Source organism: Phyllostomus discolor, chromosome 14 (genome assembly GCF_004126475.2).
Source record: "Phyllostomus discolor isolate MPI-MPIP mPhyDis1 chromosome 14, mPhyDis1.pri.v3, whole genome shotgun sequence".
NCBI classification, from domain to species: Eukaryota; Metazoa; Chordata; class Mammalia; order Chiroptera; family Phyllostomidae; genus Phyllostomus; species Phyllostomus discolor.
The window spans coordinates 25,987,896-26,008,814 of record NC_040916.2 but is presented as its reverse complement, the minus strand read 5'-3'; the positions used below and the strand labels follow the sequence as shown (position 1 = coordinate 26,008,814).

General features: G+C 67.3%; 1 protein-coding gene across 1 annotated transcript in view; it reads right to left on the bottom strand.

Moving 5' to 3' along the window:
• Positions 1 to 20,919, bottom strand: part of LOC114512163 (dapper homolog 3-like) — a 92,573-nt gene that overhangs the window by 6,129 nt on the left and 65,525 nt on the right. The window contains exons 2-11 of the mRNA XM_028531062.1: positions 12,593 to 12,827; positions 8,226 to 8,352; positions 7,388 to 7,632; positions 6,879 to 7,070; positions 6,242 to 6,426; positions 5,183 to 5,265; positions 3,788 to 4,005; positions 3,237 to 3,375; positions 3,079 to 3,152; positions 2,904 to 2,977 (exon numbers count right to left, since the gene is read on the bottom strand). Of these exons, the coding sequence (XP_028386863.1) occupies positions 2,904 to 2,977; positions 3,079 to 3,152; positions 3,237 to 3,375; positions 3,788 to 4,005; positions 5,183 to 5,265; positions 6,242 to 6,426; positions 6,879 to 7,070; positions 7,388 to 7,632; positions 8,226 to 8,352; positions 12,593 to 12,827 (1,572 nt within the window). The remainder of the gene's footprint in view (positions 1 to 2,903; positions 2,978 to 3,078; positions 3,153 to 3,236; positions 3,376 to 3,787; positions 4,006 to 5,182; positions 5,266 to 6,241; positions 6,427 to 6,878; positions 7,071 to 7,387; positions 7,633 to 8,225; positions 8,353 to 12,592; positions 12,828 to 20,919) is intronic.

The following is a 20,919-nucleotide window of genomic DNA, read 5'->3' as shown; positions in this document are numbered from 1 at the left end:
CAGGAGCACAGTCGAGTGGCACGCTCTCCGGCCCGGCCTATTTTTAGTCTCGCTTCCCGCAGCTCCCGGAGGAAGGGGGCGGGCGGCGGTAATGTGCCCCCTGGGGGTCAGAGCGGCGAGGGGGTGTTTAGTCAGCAGGGGGGCAGAGGGCCGCCCCTCCAATGGGAGAACACGCGAGCAGGGCTGGGAGACAAAGGCAGGGCAGGGCCCGGGACTCCGGGGGTGCGGCCGTCGCCCTGCACGTGGTCCCCTCCTGGGGGGCAGGGCCTGGCTTGGCTTCTGTCTGCACAGCTTCCCTCCCCCCAGACTCCCCCGCGCCCTCCCCCCAGGACTCCCCCGCACCCTCCCCCTCCCCCGTGCAGGGTGCCGGGACGAGCAGGGGACCCCGAAGCCCTAGGAGTCCTGGGCAGATAGCCAATGCGCAGACGCAGGGCGGGGCAGGTGCGGGCACGGACACCCAATTGCCGCCCGTGGGAGAGCCTGGGGGGTGGCAGGGGCAGGGGGAGGCTTGGGGCTGGTCCCTGGACCTCGAGGCGTAAAGCCCGACCGACAGCTTTGGCCTGTGGACCTCATTCTCCCGAACGACCCGTCTCGCCTGGGCCCTGACTGCGTGTGGCTGAAGAGCAGGTGCGGAGGACACGGGAGGGGAGGCGCCTCCCCCCCCGGTCCAGGGACCAGCCCCCAGCCCTGGGCCTGGGCGCCGGAGGGGGAGGAGGAGGAGGAGGAAGATGCCCGGGGTGAATGGGGGGTCGGGCGGTGCGGCCCCATTCAGCGGCAGACTTGCACTGCCCGTGCCTTCTGCAGACCCCTCCGACGGGGAGGTGCGTCAGGCCGTCTTCTCTGCTGTCCAGCTGTCTGTCTGTCTGTCTGTCTGTCCGCGTCCGCCCCCCGCCCCCCTCCTCCTGCCCTCTCCCTGCTCTCTGCGCGGCCAGCCAGCTGGCCCACCCTGACCGGCCCCGAGGAGGTGCGGGGTCAGGCTCCCGTGCTGGGAGGAGGCTGGGCCTGCCGGGGGCAGGGTGCGTCTCCAGGGGCACCCAGTGGGAGTGGGTGCCGTCCTCGGGGCCCTGGCGCGCACGGAGCTCGGGGACCAGAGCCCTTGGGCCGCCGGGGCGCGGACCCAGTCCGTCTGTCCTCGAGTCTGTCCTGGAGTCTGTCCTCGCCCGGGTTCGTGGCTCGCAGGTGCGGCTCTGCCCGCCGACCCGTGGCTCAGGGGACAGCCCCGAGGTCGGAGAAGTAATGAGATTGCTGGTCTGTTTTTAAAAAACCCAGACAGAGGTTTTCTAATTTTAAGAATTGAATTTATCAGGGTGACGTTGGTTGATACAATTCTGTAGGTTTGAGAGGTCCAGTTTTATAACGCATCGTCCCCATACTGTGCTGTGCGTTCAGCAGCCGGAGTCTGGTCTCCCGCCCTCACCGTTTACCCCCCCCGCCCCGCCTCCCTCTGCCTCCCCTGCCCCTGGCCCTCCGGCCCTCCCCACACTGGGGTCTGCGACCCTGGGTCTTGTTTTCTCTTCCTTTGCTTAATCCCTTCACCTTTACCACCCAGCCCCAAGTCCCCAGCGGGCGACAGCTGTCCGTCTGTTCTCTGTCCGTGAGTCTGTTTCCGTTTTGCTTGTTAGCTTGTCTTGTTCATCAGATCCCACGTGTGTGCGAGACCACACGGTGCTTGTCTTTCCCTGACTGGCGTATTTCACTTAGCGTGGCGCTCTCCACGTCCATCCACGCTGTGGCAGAAAGCTAGGGAGGCTCTCGTGGTTTTTCGCAGCCCAGGAGTGCTGCACTGTGTAAACGTGCCACAGCTTCTGTGCCTGCTCGCCTTGGGCTGCTCGCAAACTTCAGCTGTCGCAGACGACGCTGCAGCAAACACGGGAGTGCGTGTCTTCTTTTCCGCTAGTGCTCGGGCTCCTGAGGGTGTGTTCCCGGAGTGGGACCGCTGGGTCGTAGGCAGTTCCACCCTCGGTGTGTTGGGGTGTCTGCACACCGCTGTCCGCCGTGGCCGCCCCGGCCTGCATTCCCACCGACGGTGCGCCGGGGCCCCCTTTCTCCACGCCCTCGCCAGCACTCGCTGCCTGCCAGTTTGTGGATGGTGGGCACTCTGACAGGGAAGAGGCGACATCTCGCTGTGGTTGTGATTTGCATCTCTCTGGTCAGTGGTGACACTGAGCACCTTTTCATGTGTCTGTTGGCCGTCCGTATGCCCTGTTCGGAGAAGTGTTTATTCTGGTCCTCTGCCCATTTTTAACTGGGTTTTTTCCCGTGTTGAATTGTGTAAGTTCTTTATAAATTTTGGGTACTAACCCCTCATCGGATGCACAAGTGGCGAACAGGTCCTCCGCGTCGGCGCGCTGTCTCCTCCTTTTGCTGACGGTGTCCTCGGCTGCGCAAAGCCGCGAGCGGTGCCCGGGACTGCACCGCCCGTGTGGTTCAGGGTTTGTACGGAGGGCGGTGTGGGAAGGTGGTCTAGTCTCGTTTCTCACACGCGTGTGTCTAAGGTTTCCAGAACCGACACTGACTCTCTCCTCCCCCACCGCGTGCTCTGGCCTCTTTGCCCGACACCGGGGGCCGCGCGCCGGCTGTGGGCGTGTCCCCGGGCACGCTGTCCCGTCCCAGGGATCTGCGGCCGGTCTCCGTGCCAGCACCGGGCTGCTGTGCTCACTGTGGCCTCGTCCCACACTTCGATGTCAGGCGGCGGGGCTCCTCTGGAGGCCAGGAGAGCAGGGCCCGGCGAGCCACACCCACACCCGGGCCCGGCAGCAGGCCCCCGCTGTCGCAGCGGCAGGCGCCGCGTGGCAGGAGAGGGGCTCTCACTCAGCGCCTGGTGCTGAGCTCAAGGCTGTGGCAGGAACAAGGACACACGTCTGTGAGTCCTTTCCTGTGGGACCTAGGAAGCCGCCTCTCACGAGAGCTCGCTCCCGGTGCGACAGCCTGGCGTGGACCATGGTGCACACGTAGGCCCCACAGCACAGACCGCGTGCTGCGACGGAGGCCGAGAGCAGTCACCTTCAGGGGCGGGATGGGGTTGGGGTCGGCAGGAGGTGGCAGAGCGGGCACGACGCTTGGGAAGGGCGGACGGACCCGGCGGAGGTGGGACGGAGGACGGCGCTCCCGTGGCCCGCACTCCCACCACCTGTAGCCTGTCCCACTTGCTCCTGGCAGCCGGAAAGGAAGCCCAGCGGGGGGTGGCCTACCTGTTAGTGTAGGGGCCGCCAGGTGAGGTGCCCTGTCCCACCTACACCGACAAGGTGCCGGCCTGGGGCTCTCGGGCCTCTCGGGAGCCTGTTGGAGAACGCGGCGCTGGGGCTGCTTCCGCCGTCACCTGCCGGACGGTGCGCTCAGGGCCAGACCCGGGCCCGAGGGAGGCCCCCTGGGCCACTGGTGAACACAGACCACAGACCGTGCAGGGGAGGGGTCCTCGGTGCCCCGGCAGCCCCTCCCTGCCAAGACCAGCCTCTGTCCAGACTGGGGCGGGGCGGGGGGGGGGGTCCAAATGCACGATGCGGCCAGCGATGCCTCCCCAGCAGAGGGACCGACTGTCAGCTCTGGGGCGGAGGGAGTCCGACACCCCAGCCCCGACCAGAAAGTCAGGACACACCCCCTGCGGGGACCAGGGCCCCGCATCCCGAGGGAGAGACAGACAAGGCATGTTCATCCAGCGCAGCCTGGAAACGGGGGAGCCCTGGCTGGACCCACCAAACACAGAGTTCCAGGCCGAATTAGCAGGCCTCCACTAGGGGGAGACTGTGGTTTCAGAGCAGTCCCGGGAACTCCGTTGTTGGCTCCCTACCCGGTTCCTGTCCACCGCTGACCTCCCCGGCCAGCAGCTGCAGAGGAGGCTGTGCGGGTGCGGTCCCCGCGGGGGTCACTGTCAGGGCCGCGCCCTGCGAGGAGGGGCCGCTCTCCTGCACCCCCACGCCGGTGTGACTCGGGGGGTGGGGAGGCGAGTCTCTGTCTGTGCTCCGTCCTGTGACCCGGATGTCGGGGAGCAGGCGGTCTCTCGCGTGTCTCGGGTGAAAGGTGGAGTAAGAGCCCGGGTTCCGGCGTGCTGGGGTGCCAGGACAGACGGACCAGGAGGCCCTGGGTGTCCAGCAGGGTGAGCCCGTTCCACTGGCCTGAGCGTCCGAATGCGTCAGGCTGTCCGGCGGGGCTGTGCCTGCAGAGTCCACGGGAAGCCGGGGGTGCAGCACGGGGGGCGCACCCGACGCCGTTCCACAAGGGCCGCCTGGTGCAGGCCCCGGGCCGTCACCGCCAGACGTGGGGAGGCCCGGGCTCGGGTCTCTCTGCCGAGTGCCCAGGTGGTTCTGTGCCCGTCCCCCCACCCAAACCGAGGCCCGGTCCTGCGGGTCACTTTGTACCAGCGATGGCCCGGTCCTGCCGCCGCCAACTCTGGGGGCACGTGGAGCACATGTGTGTGCATGTGGGCGTGCATGCATGTGCTCGTGTGGTTCCTGAAGCACACAGCCTGTGGCTGCCCGGTGGCGGGCGACCAGAGCAGGGCGGACGTGGCAAGCCGGGCAGGCGGACCCCCCCACACCGCACCGCCGCGCACCCAGGGAGCGTCCCCACGGTGGCACTCGGGGGTCCGCGCTGACCTTTTCGGGAAGCATCACAGTCAAGCTGAACGTCTCCGGCCTCACCACACACGTGCCCCCGGGAAAGCACTCCCCCGCGTCTGTGACGGTCGGTTCCAACCGTGAGGCACTAATTTGTACTGAATGCAGAGCGTCCAGCCTCACGGGGGGGGCCGGGAGGCCCCGCGCCCAGGCAGACACTGTGTTCTCGCCGGGGAGACGGGGACGGCGGCCGCCCCTGTTCTGCGAGTTGGAAGCCGTCCTGGTTGTCCCGCCTGCATTTCCCTCCGTGCCGCGGGCGGGTCTCATGACCGCAGGCCGATCCGCGGACACCTGGGCTCGGGGGACTCGGCCGGCATGGACTCCCAGCCCCCGGGAGACAGAGCTTCCCGGGCGGCGGTCTGTCTGGGAGGGCCCCGCTGTGCCAGGGGTCTGGCGGGCACGGCTGACCCCCCAGAGAGCCTTGGGTGACGCGGCCGACGCTCACACCAACCCACCGTCAGGCCGGCCTCCCCCTCCCTCACCACGGCTCGGCCTGGTGAGGAAACTGCCCTGAGCGTGACCCAGCGTGGCGTGAAACGACTGTCCTGTCAGACATGTGTGTCTCTCACGTGCGACTCTGCGTCGGACCCCCGGACCGACGGAGCTGCAGGCCCCCTGACAGGCGGCCCCCGGGGGGCCGGCCGGGCTGTCCCTGACCAGAGAGACCTGGGGCTCACGCACCGTCGCCGTCTCCCGGGAGCATCTTCCTGCCGCTCGCCGAGGCCGTCACCTCTCCCGCCGCGATCCACGGTGGCGCCCGGCCCGCTGGGACGCGCGGTTTCTAGTCCTTCCCGTCCCCTCGCCCCCCCCCCCCGTGTCGCCCACCCCGTTCTTCTTCGTGGTCCTTCGGGGCCCCTGTGCCCGCTGATCTCTCCGTGGGGAGGGCCGGCGTCTCCTGTGATTGATTCCATTGACTGCAAGCCCCGCAGGGTCCGAGGCCCTCGGATCTCTGGAGCGGTGAATGGATGTCTGAATTCCGACTTTTCCTTCTGCACGCGGCTTTGCCACCAGGTCGCCGGGAGGAAGGGCTGTGGGCTCGTGTCTCCGAGGAGTGTTTCGGTGGCAGAGGGCTGCGTTCCGGACAGACGCAGGAGCGGGGGGTGCCGGGCCCTCCTTCTGCCCCCTCCTGCCCGTCGTGGGGGCAGGGGGCCGAGACCCTGCTCTCCCCGTCCCTCGGCCGCGGCCCCCTTGTTGTTGACGGCTGCGGTGCCGGCGGAGCGGGCCCTTGGGCTGGCGTCCGTGTGAAGAAGCGCGTGACCCCCAGCCCAGGACTTCTCTCCGAGGGGAGCTGCCGGAGTGTCGTCCAGGAACACACGGTGGACACGGAGCCGCGTCTGCAGGTGAGGCGTTTTCTCACCGCCCGGGAGGAAGCGAGGGACCACTGGGGACGCCCTGCCCGCCCTGCTCAGCGTCCTGTGGCGGGAGAACAGCCGTCCACGTGGCGCGCAGGCCGGCACCGGGGGACCTGGGAGGTGCTGAGCTCACCTCGCTCGTTTTGGGGACGCAAGTGTGGCTGGGGGCGTCGCCCGAGCGAGCCGGCGGGCCCCAGGCCCCAGGCCGGTGCTGCACGTGTGTGGTCTCCGTGTGGAAGTGTCACCAGCTGCGCCGCAGTCCATCCCATCCCTCACCGCCTCCCGCAGCCGCACCGCCGGCCCGGCAGCGGAGCGGCCCCACGCAGGGCGCTTCCCGGGCTGCCCTGGAGGCTCTGCCCGCCTGCCAGTGCGTGAGCACTGCTGCGGCTCGTCCCCAGGGGGCGCCAGCCTGGCCGTGCCCGGAGCCTCACGGTCACCAGAGCGAGAGTCGGGGAGTGCGGCTGGGGCGAAGGGAGGGGCTTGGGGGGATGGAGGGGTGACCCCCTGCGCCGTCTGACCTTGTGAGTCCTGGACCCGGGGAAGGGAAGGCCTGCTAGGAAGGGGCGGGGCCCGTCGCTGGGCCGGCCCTGCCTGCGCGCCGCAGCTGAGGACGGCCGCTGGGCGCGGAAGCTCCGTTTATTGTGGCTCCCCCCCAGCTAACGTCTGTCTCCCGGGCAGCTGCTGAGGCTTTAATGAAGCTGGAATTGTAGCGTCTGCAGCGCCAGAGCATCATAAGCTGCCGAGTCAGAGTCAAATTAATAATTCATGAAATTAAAGTGTATAATTAATTTGAACCGTGCGGATGAGAGGAAGGGCCGGAGCCCACAGCCGGGAAGGGGCTGTGTGGGGGGCGTTGCTGAGCTCGGCCTCAGCCGCGCCCGGCGGGGCAGGTCCGGGCCGGGCCCCCGCGCACCTGCACACCCGAAACCAGGTAGCTGCGCCTGCCGCTGCCAGAGCCCCCGTCGGAGCCCCCGCCGGAGCTGCAGCGCCTCGGCTGGCTTCCACGCACACCTCCGAGGGGCCGTCCCGCTCCGGAGGGAGGAGGGGTTGCTGGGGTCCGCAGCGTGGGGGCTGCCCAGGCTCCGTCCCGCCCTCACCCGCCCGCCTGCAGGACCAGCGATGGCGCCCAGACACCCCAAAGGCTCCGCTTTGTGGACTCGCGCGGCAGTCAAGGGCACCGACGCCGGCCCCGCACGGCGCGCACAGCGAGAGACAGCGGTCCGCTGGTCTGTGTGGCTTCCTGCCGTCACGGCGCTCCACGACGTGAGTGGGACCCTTCCCGCGCAGGGGGCTCCGTCACGACTGGGCAGGACCGCCGAGACCGGGTGCTCGCGCGGCCTGCCCGGCACCCCCGGAGCGCTCGCACCTCGGCGGGGTGTGCTCCGTGTCCCCTCCCCGCGCGGACGGGCTCCCGCTGCGCACCAGGGCGGCCCGTGGCGCTGCCCGCGGCCACACGGCGGGAGGCGCTCTGCCCGTGTCGCGGCTCGGGTCCCCCGTACACGGGCCCTCCGTGTGCGAGGAGGCCCTCGCCCCACTCCCACGAGAGTGGTGCACCCTGCTGCCCGGCCTGCGAGGGGCGTGCGCAGAGCTGCCGGTCCCTCGAGAGAGGCGCTCGGCCCCGGGGCTCTGGGTGGGGTCCGCCGGCGTTTGGGTCGGTTTTCCCTTGTCTGCAGGGGACACAGGGAACGAAGGGGCGGGAGGTAGCCCCTTCCCCCTCATCCCACTGCCTCCGGCGAGGACAGTGCGGCTGTGGTCCAGGCGGGGGCCACGGTGAGCGGGGGCCACAGCTCGGGAGAGGCCCTGCAGGGACGGCCCCCGTCCCTGGCGCACACCGGCAGGTACTCTGTTTTCCCAGAGGAGGCCGGGAGCAGGGGAGTGATGCGTACTTTCCAGAAATTATTTATTGTCATGGTAACACTTCTCCATGGCAGCGGCCAGCCCGTCATTGAGAATCACAGCCTCTCCCCCGTTCAGACGTGGCCTGCACCCCGAGAGGGAGGAAGAGCGGGAAACGCCGGCCCCTTCCTTGCCGGAAACGGGGGGCCCTCTCAGCCGGGGTGTCCGTCTCGTCCAGACGCACGTTTTCTGCTCAGGGCCTCAGGTTTTTACACCGCGCCGGCCGGTGGGAGCCGCTGAGTGATTTCCCGGCGGCAGGCCGTGCCTCCCTCCCGTCCTCTCCTGTCCCCTCCCGTCCCCTCGACGTGTTCCAGAGGACACACGGGTGCAAAGCACGGTTGCTCTCAGAAGAGGTCGCCTGCACCCAGGGGTCCGCTCGCTGCAGCACACAGGAGACGCCCGGGTGCGGCAGGGGGCCCGGGCGAGGCACCGGTCCTCTTGCAGCTCGGGGGGCAGCGGCCCCCTGTCCCCTCGCGCGTCTGACAGGGCATCTGGACAAAGGAGGGGGACATGTGTTTGCAGGGCAGAGGCATGGGGCAGCGTCCGGGCCCTCGGTAACCGACCTCAGACCGTGGGGCTGAGTTCCCGCAGCAGGTAGGTAGGGGGTGAGCCTGGGACGGCCGCTCCCAGCCCTCGGGGGTCTCCCCTGCGCGGTGTCCTGTCTGCAGACCCGCTCGCCGTCCAGGGGTCGCAGCTGACCTCTCGAATGTTCCCTCGCTGTTTTCCCAGGGGCCCGTGTGTGTGCGTGTGCCTATGCGTGTGCCTGCCTTTTCTCCTTCCCCTCTTCCTCGTCTTCGTCGTCCTCGGGTGCTCATTGAGAAGCTATGGGTGAAGGCAGCCTGGGCTGGGCCTGCATTCTAGGGACTCATTTTTTAGGCAGTTTGTTTTTAAGACGCAGATGAAGCAGGTGTTTAAGTCTCACTTCTCTTTTACTGTTAAGGAACGCAAGGCCCAGAGAGGGTAACTAACTTACCCAAGGTCACGCAGCTCGAGAGTGGCGTGTCTGGTTCACGCAGGCAAGCAGTGCGGCGCCAGAGCCGCTGCCGTTGACCAGCGCACTGCGCTGCTTCTCCGCTTAAGTGCCAGAGCAAAGGACAGATGATAATAATGCTACACATGACCGAATAGTTCCCGTGCATCGGTATCTCGGCCTTTAGCCCCCCTCCCCCAGTAACGTGATGACGTGGGTGCCATTAGCGTCCCCCGCTGTGCCTACTTAGGACAGACCTAGTTTCTGACCTGGCCGCGTCGCACACCTCGAGTCCGCCACAGAGCCACTGGCTGGCTGGGGTCTGAGGGCGGTCGTCGGGATGCCCGAAGGCCGTGGCAAGTCACGGGAGGGTGGCAGAGGGCACCCTTGGGTGCGGAGGAGGTCGGCCAAGAGCACGAGTCCGCGGCCCAGCAGTGCCCTGGGCAGGGGCGCGACCTCGGACCGCTAGCCCAGGGCCCACGGCGTTGGCGAAGAAAGCCAGCGTGGATGAATGGTGTGGAACCAGCCCCCCCAGCCAGACCGGCTACAGACGCTCCTGTCTTCATTGGCCGTGACCTGGCGGTGCCAGCCGTGCGCCCAGAGGTCGGGCGCCCGGACCCTGCCCCCGGCAGTGCCTGCCTCAGGAAGAGGGCGGCCGGGTCCCGGGCTGCTCCGTCTGCGGGCACGACTGAGCGGTGTCACTGTGTCGTCCTCGGTCTCACGACCGAGTCAGGCGTCAGAGTCGGAGAGCACTCACCTTTTCCATGAGCCCTGTCCTGTCCCCGCCCCAAACATTGTGCTGAGCCAAAGGCACCCCCTTCCCTTCAGCCACCACGGCTCAGTGGGGACCGGGCCCGCCTGGCAGGTCTGGGGCCGGAACAGGCGGTCAGGTGAGATGGACCCAACCGGCTCCGGCCCCTCGGGTTAGAGAAGCAACCAAACGCCGTCGCTGCAACGTGCTGCCGTGTTTTCTCTCCCGCGGGGGTTCGGGCCCGCCCATCTCTGAGTGAGGGCGCTGGCGGTTGCGTGTGCTCCTCGTGCACAGCAGCGGGGTGCCCAGTGGGGGGCCCTCGCCTCAGTGAGGTCGGAAAGACGCTGGACCTACGTGTTTCTCTGCCAGCACACTCCTTGTGTGTGCACGCGTGTGTGCGTGTGTGTGTGTGTACACGCAAGCTCGTGCCCGCGTCTGTGACTTGCAGGCCACGGCCCTGCCGGGCGCTGGCCCCCCTGTAGGGACGTCGACCCCCGGACCTGTCTCACGAGTGCCTTGCGGCTTCCCGCCGCCCGCCTCCCTCCCCCCGCAGACGTGTTGATGGTGCATATCATCCTCCCTTTCATCAGCCAAAAGCCCGCTCCCCTGATTTCAGCCTGTCACTTGATGAGGCCCCTGCTATTTATATTTCTGCTTGTTGGGGGGGGGGGGGGCGTATAAATAGAGCCCAGGCAGCCGGCCGCCCGCCCGCGGGTGCCTGGGGCCGCTCCCGGGCGCGGCGGCTGGACGGAGGGCCGCCCGTGGCCGCCGGGAAGGGGTCCCTGGGAAAGGCAAACAAAAACAACATGCAAATGAGGCGCCGGCAACAGGTAGAGCTGTCAGATGAAGTCAGCCTCTCCCCGGTTGTCGCCTCTCCCAGCCTCCCGTTCGGAAGCCCTCATCTGCTCCAGATGTGGTTTAATTTACTGCGACTTGGCTAATTACTGTAATTAAGGATTAATTACTGTTAATTACTTTCACATAAACTCAACGCCAGTCAAAGAGCCCAGCCTTATGAAGTCTGCCACACGAGTGCGCGGGCACGGCGGCCCGCGTGAGCCTGCGGGCCTCCGGGCGTCGCTGGGCGTCGCCGGGCCCCGGGGCCGCGAGCCTTCTCAGACCTCCCGACCCGCCGGCGTCGCCAGCAGGACCCGGGGCGGCCAAAGGCGCGGGAGGGGTCAGCGCTCAGGCCCTCTCGGGGCACCTGCTGCCCGGCCCTCCCACCACTGGGGGCCGCCACAAGCGCAGGGACCGTGCTGGGGACGGGCCGCACAGCCTGCCTGCCAGGAGGTGCCTGCAGGAGCCAGGCACGACACGGGGTTCTGTGGTTCCGCGGGTGGTTTGGGAGCTCGTGAGGGGCCGGCTTTGCGTCTCGGTGCTGAGCTCGGGTGTCCACTCAGGTCGTCGGAGCAAAAGCAAAGCAGGAGGCCGGGCGTCAGCCCCAGGCCGGGCCGGTCCTCCCAGACACTGGCCTCCCCAGCACGCGGTCCGTCCTCACGGGGACGAACGGCGAAGGCGCCGAATCTCGCCAGCACACGGGACAGGGCCGCCCGGCTCCCCCGGCTCCGAGCCCTGCCAGCCCCTGCTCTCCCCGGTGGGCAGGAAGCCCAGTGCCCTGGTGACCGGGATGCGGTCCCCTCTCCGGAGTCCTCCGTCGGCCTCCTCCAGCTGTGACTCGCCTTCGCTTTAGTGCCCACGCCCCTCCGTGTTGCAGACCGCCCCCCACAGCCACGTGCATGCCCTGACCTTTTCTCCGCCCCAGGGGAGGGAGCCTGCTGCCCGCTGCTGGGTGCCAGGCGTGTGTTTCGTCCTCTCCTCACCGGACTTCTCTCTCCCTGCGTGCGACCTTCCCTGTGACCTCCCCTCAGGGTCCCCTGCCTCGCTCCTGGGACTGTGGGTGGCGTCACCCCCAGGGGCTCCCCGTTCTCCACCAGGCCCTGCATGCCAGTGCTGCCCTCGCTCCGACCTGTGACGGTCCGTGGGCGGAGCTTATTCCACCTGTCCCTCTCGGGGGCTGTGGCGGCCCGAGAGACCCCCGTTCTCACTGGGGCCCAGGGCGCCTCCCGCCTGCCAGACCCTGCGGCCCTGGGTCACGCGCGTCTTGAAGCCCCCCCAGGGCAGCCTGCGAGGGTCTTCTGGTTTCCTGTGCCACCTTTCCCCCGGGATGACCCGGGTCCCTGTGTCTTTTAAGGAAGTCCCAGAACAGATTGTTTCAAAGTGGGGTCAGGGGAAGGTCTGCTTTGAGCGTGAAATCCCAAAAGACGCAGGTGCTGGGGCAGAAAAGGCGTCTGGGCCACGTGTGCCCTGTGTCCTGTGCACTGCCGCCGCCGGCCCGTGGAAACGGTCGTGTTTGCACGCAGGTGCCGTCCTCCCCGAGGGGGCCCCCGCAGGGGCCTGCGTGCGGGCTGAGAAGCAGCGAGCGGGTCTCACTGTGCCCAGTTGGGTGTCTGTACGTTGGCAAAGAAAAACGTCGAGCCCTTACCGTCTGGATCAGCCACAAGTGAGATCTCAGCCTCCATCAGCTCGTTGCAAGTCTCCCGCTGGACTTGGCACCTCCTGAAGGAAAGTAACTCACACAGTGAACCCGAGCTGTGTTTTAAAGCAGGCCCTCTCGTGTGCTCGTTCTCGCGGTGCCCACGGAAGTGCCCTGGCGGTGTGTGTCCGCGGGAGCGCCCGTCTGCAACGGGAGCGGCCGGCCGGCCTTCGCTGCCCACGGGGCCCCGCACTTGGTCTCGCTGCCGTGTACGTGTGGATGCGCCGTGCACACACGCTTGTGTCTCCCCGCATGTGCCAACCGTGACCATGGTGGGCGTCGGGGGTGCCCGGGGTCAGGGGGTGCGCGCCGTGTGCACCGCGGATGCACACGCCAGAGCGCCGTATGTGCTTCCAGGGCGCCTGCCTCCTCTCGGGGTGCGCGGGGGGTTTGTTGCGGGGCACGCGTCACTGAGAGTCCGGGTTCCCCGTCGCGGTTCCGGGGAAGCATTTCTCCCACGTGGCAGACCAGGATCACCTTCCATGGACGACTCACTCCCGCGTCTAAAGCACGTGGCCTGTAGCCCCGGAGGGCTCGGGGACTGACCGCCCCGGTAGCTCTTGTCCGAGTAGCTGCCTCCGCAGTCCCCCACTGCGCCTCCGACGCCGTTCCCGTCTGTCTGTCTGTCCCGAGAGCCGGCGCCCTCCGCCGAGGCCCCCGCGTGCTGGCTCGCGGGGTTGGCCGTTGGGGTTCCCCCCACTGTGCGGGACAGCTGTAGTGTGAGAGACCCGTGTCACAGCGGTTTCTGAGGGCCCGTCGTGTGTCATACAGCGCTAGGCCCCGAGAATAACACGGCGTTGAGTTCGTTCTCTGCGGTGATGAGTCACGGCGCGATACAGTCAACACGACAGCGTCGCCGGGACTGACAGACACGGTTTGGCATGTGGAGCGTTCCCCCTCCGGTGGCACTTGCTGAGGGCCCGGGCGGCGTGGAAGGGACGAGGAAGGCAACGGTGGCCTTGGGTCCCGTGGAGCTCGACCCGCAGAGGGGGTCCCCCAGGGCCGCCTTCCCGCCAGGGCCGCCCTGGGCCCCTGCAGGGCCGTCCCCGGGGGGTGGTGAAGACAGAGGCTGGGACGTTGCTCTCCGGGCTGCGCTGCGAGCGCTGTCGGGCGAGGCGGACGGCGAGCCTGGGCCGCTCCAGGCGCCTCCGCGGCCCGGGAACGCCGCGCAGTCTGAAACACACGGCTCCGGTCGCCGAGTGACACCGGTGCTCCGTCTGCTGGACTGTGCGTGTCCTGCAGTCGTCGACACTGGTCAACACTGTGCCGCGTGCGCCCTGCTGGCACCAGGGCGGGCTCCTCTGTGGCAGCCGCAGCACCCCCGTCGCTGGGGAAGCTGTGGGCCGTCTCTGTAAACTGAGGCGCTCAGGCACAACAAGGCTGGACGCTGAGAGACGCCAAAGGAAACAGGCTCAGGTGCGCGTCACCCAGATGCGGCGCGGCCGAGTCAGCGTGGGGCGTGTGCGTGGCTCTGCGGTGCAGGAGTGTGTGCGTGTGCTGTCCGTGTGCCTAAGCATGAGCTTGCACAGGATCACGGCTGTGCACGGGCCCCACCGGGGGCCGCAGGGACAGCCGGCGCGAGGCGGGGAAGTATGGGTCGGCTGTGATTTGCCGACACTGCTCAGGCCCGTCCCCGCCGCCTGCTCTCGTTTCCAGACGAGGAGATGCAGCAAGGTCATCGGCCTGCGGAACCGATGGCTCTAATAAGGGCCGAGCGGCGGTGGGGACCCGACCACTGGGGAGGCTGGCTCTCCAGGGCCCCCTGAGGCCGCTCTGTCGGCGCCGGCCCACCCGGCCGTCGGCCCGCGGTCAGGGCCCGTCCTCAGCGGTCCGGGGTGGCCGTCGGCGGCGGGAAGACTCACTCGGAGTCGGAGGAAGATGTGTGTCCGTCGTGATTGGATTCTGGCCAAGGCTGTGAGGACGGGCTATCGCCGGTGAGGCCCTCGGGGGGCTGGGCAGCCAGAGGGGTGGGATGCAAGCCGCAGCGAGACAGCCGTCGCCACCGCTGACCAGGGGCTGCGTGACCCCACACTCGGAACTGTGGGTTTGCCTGGGAGTCGGGGGGGCCTGTCTGTGGTGTGAGCCCCTCCCTTCCCCGGCAGGAGTGGGTGTCCTGCAGGACCCACGGGGGGCGGGGGGCGGGGGGTTCGAAGGGCGAGGCCGCCAGGCCCTGTCCAGCCTCTTCCTGCGCCCCCCACTTCATTGCAGCCAGCCCTGGCGCCGCCGCCCCCCGCGTGGGCCTCAGATCACCCTGAGGACCGTCACTGGGAGCGGCCGGGGGGGGGGGGGCGGCAGGGGCACGCCGGGTGCGAGTGTGCGTGTGTCGCTGGCCCCGGAACCGCCAGGCGCGAGGCTCTGCCGGGGCCGGCGAGTGCCACGGCTGTCAGCTCCGCTCACCCCGCCTGTCACGAGGGGGACGCGGCGGGGCGCATTTCTTTAATTGACGCCTTCCCCTCTCGTTCCACGCTCCGGCATCTCAGCCCGATCCCCCTTTCATCCTCCTCCGTGCAGAAAGCCGCCCCTCCCCCCAGCAAAGGAGAGGGGAGAAGCCACGTGCGGAACAATGGCGCACGCACTGTCCTCCAGCAACACATGGAGTTTCCCGGAGGCACAGGCCGGGGGGTGCCCTGGGAGTCAGAAGGTGCCTGTCAGTCACACGTGAGGCAGAGACGACGGCCGGCCGGACGGGGGGGGGCGGGGGAGAGGGGACGTGCACCCACAAAGCGGGAGGGAAACACGAGGAGAGGGAGGGAGCCGCACCGGGACGCCGGGGGGTGGTGGGGACAGAGAGACGCCGAGACAACCCCAGGCCCTGGCGTCATGCCCTCCTCGCAGTGGCCCGGGCCCCTGGCGACGGGAGGTGCAGGGCAGTGTGGAGGGGCCAGGAAGTGGGGGTCACCCGACACCCTGGTCTCCGTTCACCAGATGCTTTCCGTGGATTCCGAGGGACTGCGAGCCCGCAGGGAGGCCCTGGGGTGGGGCGCGCATAGGCGGTCCCACCCGACTCGGGGCCCCGGCAGCCCGGAGGGCCTGCTGCCCACCACTCCCCCTCAGCACCGGGAGACCAGCTCCCTGACGTGTCTGAAGGGGGGCGGGGCGGGGCCCACCCCAAACCAAGAAATCAATTGCGATTAATTCAGGGAAATACGTCAGAGTGTGTACTACCGTATTGGTATCTATTTTTCTTTCTTCTTCTTTTTTAAGTTTTTATGTCTGACTAACTCGAGGTGTGACTGACACAGATGAGCACACCTACTGTGTGTGCACAGTTGCACCCCAGTCCGGATGGAGGGCGTTTCTACCTGACCCCACCAGCAGTTCCCGGTGGCCCCCGCCCCTGCCCGCTGCCCAGGGCCCTGCCCTGCTGCTGTCTTGCAGGTCAGGTCTCTCTTGCGGAGTTCCCCGGAAGCTCCACAGCCCGCGGCCTTTCCTGGCCGGCCAGGCGGCCCCCGGAATGGCAGCGTGACGCACACAAACCCCCGCCCCCCCCGTGTGTGTGCTCAGCGTGCTCCGCCCTTGTGGTGGCCGAGTAGTGTTTCACGGTGGGAAAACGCCACCATCGGTTCACTGTTGGGCCGTGTCAGCGGGAGGCCCTTATCACGAAGCTGCAGCGAGCGCCCACTCGAGGACCTTCGTGCGGCGTGGCATTCCCGCCGTCATGGGGACGGGGGTGGACCTGTAAGCGCCTGGCGCTTCCGTGCATTCGAGTTCATGGAAGGACCACCAGGTCATTTTCCAAGGTGTTGTCATGCCTCCAGCTCTTCCTGAGTGAGATCACACCATCTTGTCCACAAGGAGACACCAGAGGAGATGCCGGCGCCGGTGCCAGAGCTACCTCTGTCCAGCTCTGGTACCGGGAGCAGGACAGAGGTCCGAGACCGTCAGACCCGGCACGGCGGTGAGCCCGGCAGCCGCAGCAACAGCACAAGCGTGAGAAGCTCGTGGCCGTGAGTCACACGTGTGGGTGTTCGCGTTTGCCCGGGTGACAGCTGTCTCTCCCCCTCCCTCTCCGTCCCTGCGCCGGGTGCGGAGCTGCGCCCGCCCCGCCCGGGTGCAGCCTGAGCTGCGCGTTTTCTGGGAATAAGCGAGGAGCCGGCCGAGCGGGCGGGGGCCTCTCTGCTCACGGAGCGCGGCCCCGCACCGGCCCGGCCCGGCCCCTCGGTGAGCCTCTGCTCACTGACCCGGCGCGCCCGGGAGCTGCGTGGGCGGGCGCCCGCGCTCCTCCAGACTGCCAGGCGGGCCTGGAAGGTTGGAACTGTGGTTCCTGCGAACCAGCAGCCGGGGAGGGTCCCCTAAGTGAAGGGCACCGTGTTTCGGACCAGAGGGAGGGAGGGCAGCCCCCTGGGGCCTCCAGCCTCCGGCTCCTCCCTGCGGAGACGTAACCGCAGACACGCGGGCGCCCCTGTGGGCTCCACGGGGTGGGGCCCGCCCTGCCGCCCTCTCCTTTTCGCTGCGCCGCTCTAATAAATGGGGAGAGCGTGGTAACGGGTCCCCTGGTCGTCTTCGTTCTCACGGCCGCTAGACGAGGGCAGCCGTGTGGGGGGGAGGCGGCGTGTGTGTTGGTGCCTGATTTATACACCACAAGCGCCACGGTGAAGTGCTAGGTGAGAATCACCTCCGCTAACAGCAGCGAAGTGTCGCCACCAATTCCGAGAGGGGCTTGTAAACCTGGAGCTGACGGCCAGAGGTTTAATTCTTTTAAAATAGAAATTTCTTCAACCTTTCCAGCTGGAACTGTGTCTGGTATGGGGGGGGGGGGGGCGGGGATACACACTGACGAGCAAGAAGGAAAGCCGAGAGTTGTGGTTTTATCTGAGAGTCCAATAAAAAATACCCGTCTCTGCAAAGCAGGCCCTCGGGGGTTCTGGAAAGAGCACCTTTCCTGCTCGAGGGGCGGTGAGTGGTGGAGGAGCTCCAGCAGGGGGCGGGCCCCACTGCGGGGTGTCTGTCACTGATGGGCCAGGGACTGCGTGTGCTCCAGCCCGGGTTTCCGGCAGAGCGGCCACTCCGTCCAGACGCACACAGACCCGTGCGCGCCTGCCCTCGCACCGAGCTGCCGCCCTCCCCGCTGGTTGCTGGAGAACTTCCCGGCACCGCACCGCGTGTCCATCCGACACGCAGACCCTCCCGATCACAGCCCCTCTCGTGCGAGGCCGGGTCCCGTTCGCAGCTGCTCTGACCTGTGTCCTTACGGACTCCTCAGGGACAGGGGTGTCTCAGAGCTCAGCCGGTGTCGGGGTGGGTCTGCGTCCCCGGTGGCCGGTCGAGTGCCCGTGCGTGGCGGTGGCTCGGCGAATACTCTCGTCCACACCTGGCCCTGGGCACGCGTGCTCGAGGGTGAGGGGTTAGGGTTGGGGTTAGGGTTGAGTGGCCATTCTCAGGGCTTTGGAATGAGGTATTAAAGCAACATGTTCCTGCGGCCGAAGGAAGCCGGACAAGTCCGCCCTGGGCTTCGGGGGTCTTCAGGAGCACGCTCCCTGTGTGTGGGGCCCGGCCGTGCGGAAGGACCGGAGGGCACAGGGCGGTGATGGGCACGCACCGCGGGTGCCCCGTCACCTGGCGTGGGTCACCTGGCGTGGGCCTCACCGCAGGGAACTCGGCACCGGGGCGGAAGCCCCCCCCCCCCCCCCCCGTGCTCGCAGGGCGCCTCGGGGCGCTGCTGCCCTCTCCCTCGGCGACTCTCGGCCCGGCTCTCGCGCGCCCCCGTCTCCAGAGCAGCAGCATTGCAGCCGCTGCATGTGCATCTCCCAGCCGGGTGCTCGCGGTCCTTGGTCTGCGGCGGGGCGAGGCCGGCAGGTGGCGTCCCGCCCACCCCTGGACGGGGGCCGCTCTGGCCTTTGTTCAGTGTGGGGCCCACAGGGGACCCTGAAGGAAGGCTTCACGCGTCACGAAATTCTTCTGGAAACCACTGCGCGTTCTCGTCTCGTCCTCCCTCCGGTCTCTGCTGAGTCTGCCGCTGTCCCCACCGAGCAGTGAGGGTTCGAGGCCTGGCCGGGCCCGGGCCCTGCAGTGCCCCCGACTCCTGGACCGCTGAGCACCGGCTCGGGCCCTGACCCCTGGCCCCTGGCCCCGTGTCTGTTCTCGTGCCGCAGAACACAGCGGGCCGCACCGCTTCCTCCCCAAATCCAGGCCCTCCACCCCGTGTGCGAGACAGAGCAGGTCACACCACGCGTAGTTACTGCACAGCACACGGGGGTGCGTGTGTGTCTGTGTGTGCGTGTGTGCCCGCATGAGCACGTGGGCGTGCATGTGAGTCTCCGTGCACGCGCACATGTGTATGTGTGTGTGCTCGTGTGTGCATCCCGTGTGTCTGTGTGCACGTGTGTGTCTCCAGTGGCAGGGGGAGAGACGTTCTGTGGGGTCAGCTGCCTTCCGCTGCCCCGTTCCTGCTGGCTCCTGGAAGCAGCCGTGGGTCTCCAGGGACGGGCCGGGAGACAGTTAAGAGGAAGTGAGACCCCCGTCCGGCCTGTGGGGACGGAGGAGGCAAGCCCTTCGCGGGTCCGCAGGCCTCTGGCCCGGCTGCCTGCGGCCAGCCTGGCGGGCGTCAGAAGAGGCTGCGGTGGGCACCGAGGTCTCGATCACCGAGGTTAAGTGACATGTCAGGGAAAGGGGCTGCCAGCAAAAAGCAGATTCTTTTCCTGTGATTCACGTGTTTTTCAGAGGCCTCTGGCTTCTTGGAATTTCTATCACGAACTTCAAAGCTCACGGCAGAAGCGTTTGCACACTGCAGTTTGGCTGTATTCCGAGGCTCTCCTGGAACTCGGGAGAGGAGGGGCTCGCCGTCACAGGTGCCAACGCCCTGACGTTGTCCTTCACTCTGGGCGAGGAGCAGGTCAACACACGTCCCCAGGTCCCCAGCCCTGCAGGACGGGTGTGATGGGTGCTGGGGGGCAGGGGGGCGGGCGGGAGGAAGCTGGGAGGGTGGGCGTACCACTCCAGACAGGCCTGGCTTCCACCTGACGGCTTTGCTCGGACACGGCCGGGCAGTTCCTCCCTTGGGGGGACTTTCTAGCCCCCCCCCCCCAGAGGGAGAGGAAATCAGCACAATTAAAGCTCTCTGAGATGCCTGCCTTCTCTTCACGGCTTCCCCCAGAGACCAGGGCGGCCCAGCAAGGCCGGGTGCAGAGGCAGCACCGGCGGCCCTGCCGCCGGCACGTGGCAGCTCGCCGCCCTCCGAGCAGGCCTTCCGGGGCGGCGCGTCTGCAGACCGTGGCCGGGGGGGGGGGGGGGGGGGGGGGGGGGGGGGAGAGTTTGGATAACTGACCTCGGAACATGTGCCAGTGTCAGGCTGACCGAACTCACAACCTGAAGCGGCACAGAAGTTCCTTCTGGTGCTCTCTGACCTTCAGGTAATTATTTAAACAGCTGGTTGGTATTCCTTCGATGGAGTTTCGAGGGTTAGCATTGCCTGAGAAACAGGAGCAAGTAACGATGGAGAGCATCTGTTGCTTCCGTCGGTCCCGGGCAGACACACGGAGGAGACGACTCGACCCATTTGTGGTTTTCCCCTTTCTCAAGTTCCCCAGATGCTGCTCGTCCGCAAAACCAAAGTGGCGTGGGCCACGTGCTCGGGTGGTCGGTTTTGAGTTGTTGGGTGTTTTCGGTCGATTTGACTCCTCACATGCACTCACTGGGAGCAGCAGGGCTCGGACCCTTGGACTGTACTAACACTTCACAGACGAGTGGCCAGCAAATGGTTGGATGGCGGGGTGGGTGGGTGGCTGGGTGGATGGCAGGGTGGAGGGACCAGCGGGTGGTAGATGGGTAGATGGAGGAGGAAGGGGTGGGTGAGTGAAGGGATGGCAGGTGGACGAATGGATGGTGGGTGAGTGCACAGCTGGATGATGGATGGACAGACAGAGGGATGGAAGGCGGATGGGAGGGTGGTCGGGGGTGGGTTGGTGGGTGGGTACATGGGGGTGTCTGACTCTGTCGTTGATGGGAGCACCGCTGCGTGGGTCAGGAGGACGCGGCCCGGCAGGCCGGCGTGGAGGGCCCCTGTCTGGTGCGGCTGCCACCGGCCACTGGATGGGGGATGACGGTGTGAGTGGGTACAGACGTAAGCCCTTCTTTGCTGTAAGTGAACAGTTAGGGTTTAAACGAAAACGTCACCGCACGGCAGGAACGGTGTAGTGTCTTCAGAAAGGCCATCTCGTCTCTTCTGTACAGGCCCCTCCGGTGCGGTCGGCACCGCACGGGGGCCGGGACAAGGGCTGCCCTCGGGAGGGCCTGCGGGGCTGGGGGGGTGTGCGTGTGTGCTCCCCGAGGCTCGCCACTCTGTGTGTGTGCTGGCCTTTGGGACTCAGATGCGTGTGTGCGCGTGTGTGTGTCTTGGTGCGAGTGAGAAGCACCTGAGGGTGCAGGACGGAGACCCCACTGGCGAGGGCGAAGACGTGCAGACCGGCGGCACCGGTTGTGCCTGAGACGTGGCCGCCGCCGCCGCCGCACTGGCGTGCTGTTCTGACGGCTGCTTTGTCTTCGCTCTTCCCGGGGCTGCAGTAGAAACTCGTTTCTTAGCAACTAAAACGCGTCCTCAAACAAGAGCGTTTGAAATGAAAGGTAAAACCCACAGGAGGAAAAGGTCCACACCCCGTTGTTGTCGGGGCGGGCCGTTCCCGTGGGCGGGCTGACGTGGCCTGAGCCGGTCCCGCGGCCGGTCCGCCGGCCTCCTCGGCGGCTGGAGGCTCCCAGACCTTCCGGGACCGGTCAGAGCAACGCAGCGCAGGGAGAGCGCTGAGTGTGGAGGGGGCAGGGGGTTGTGAGTTAAGTGCTGTTAAATACTAATTAAAATATAAATTCAGAAC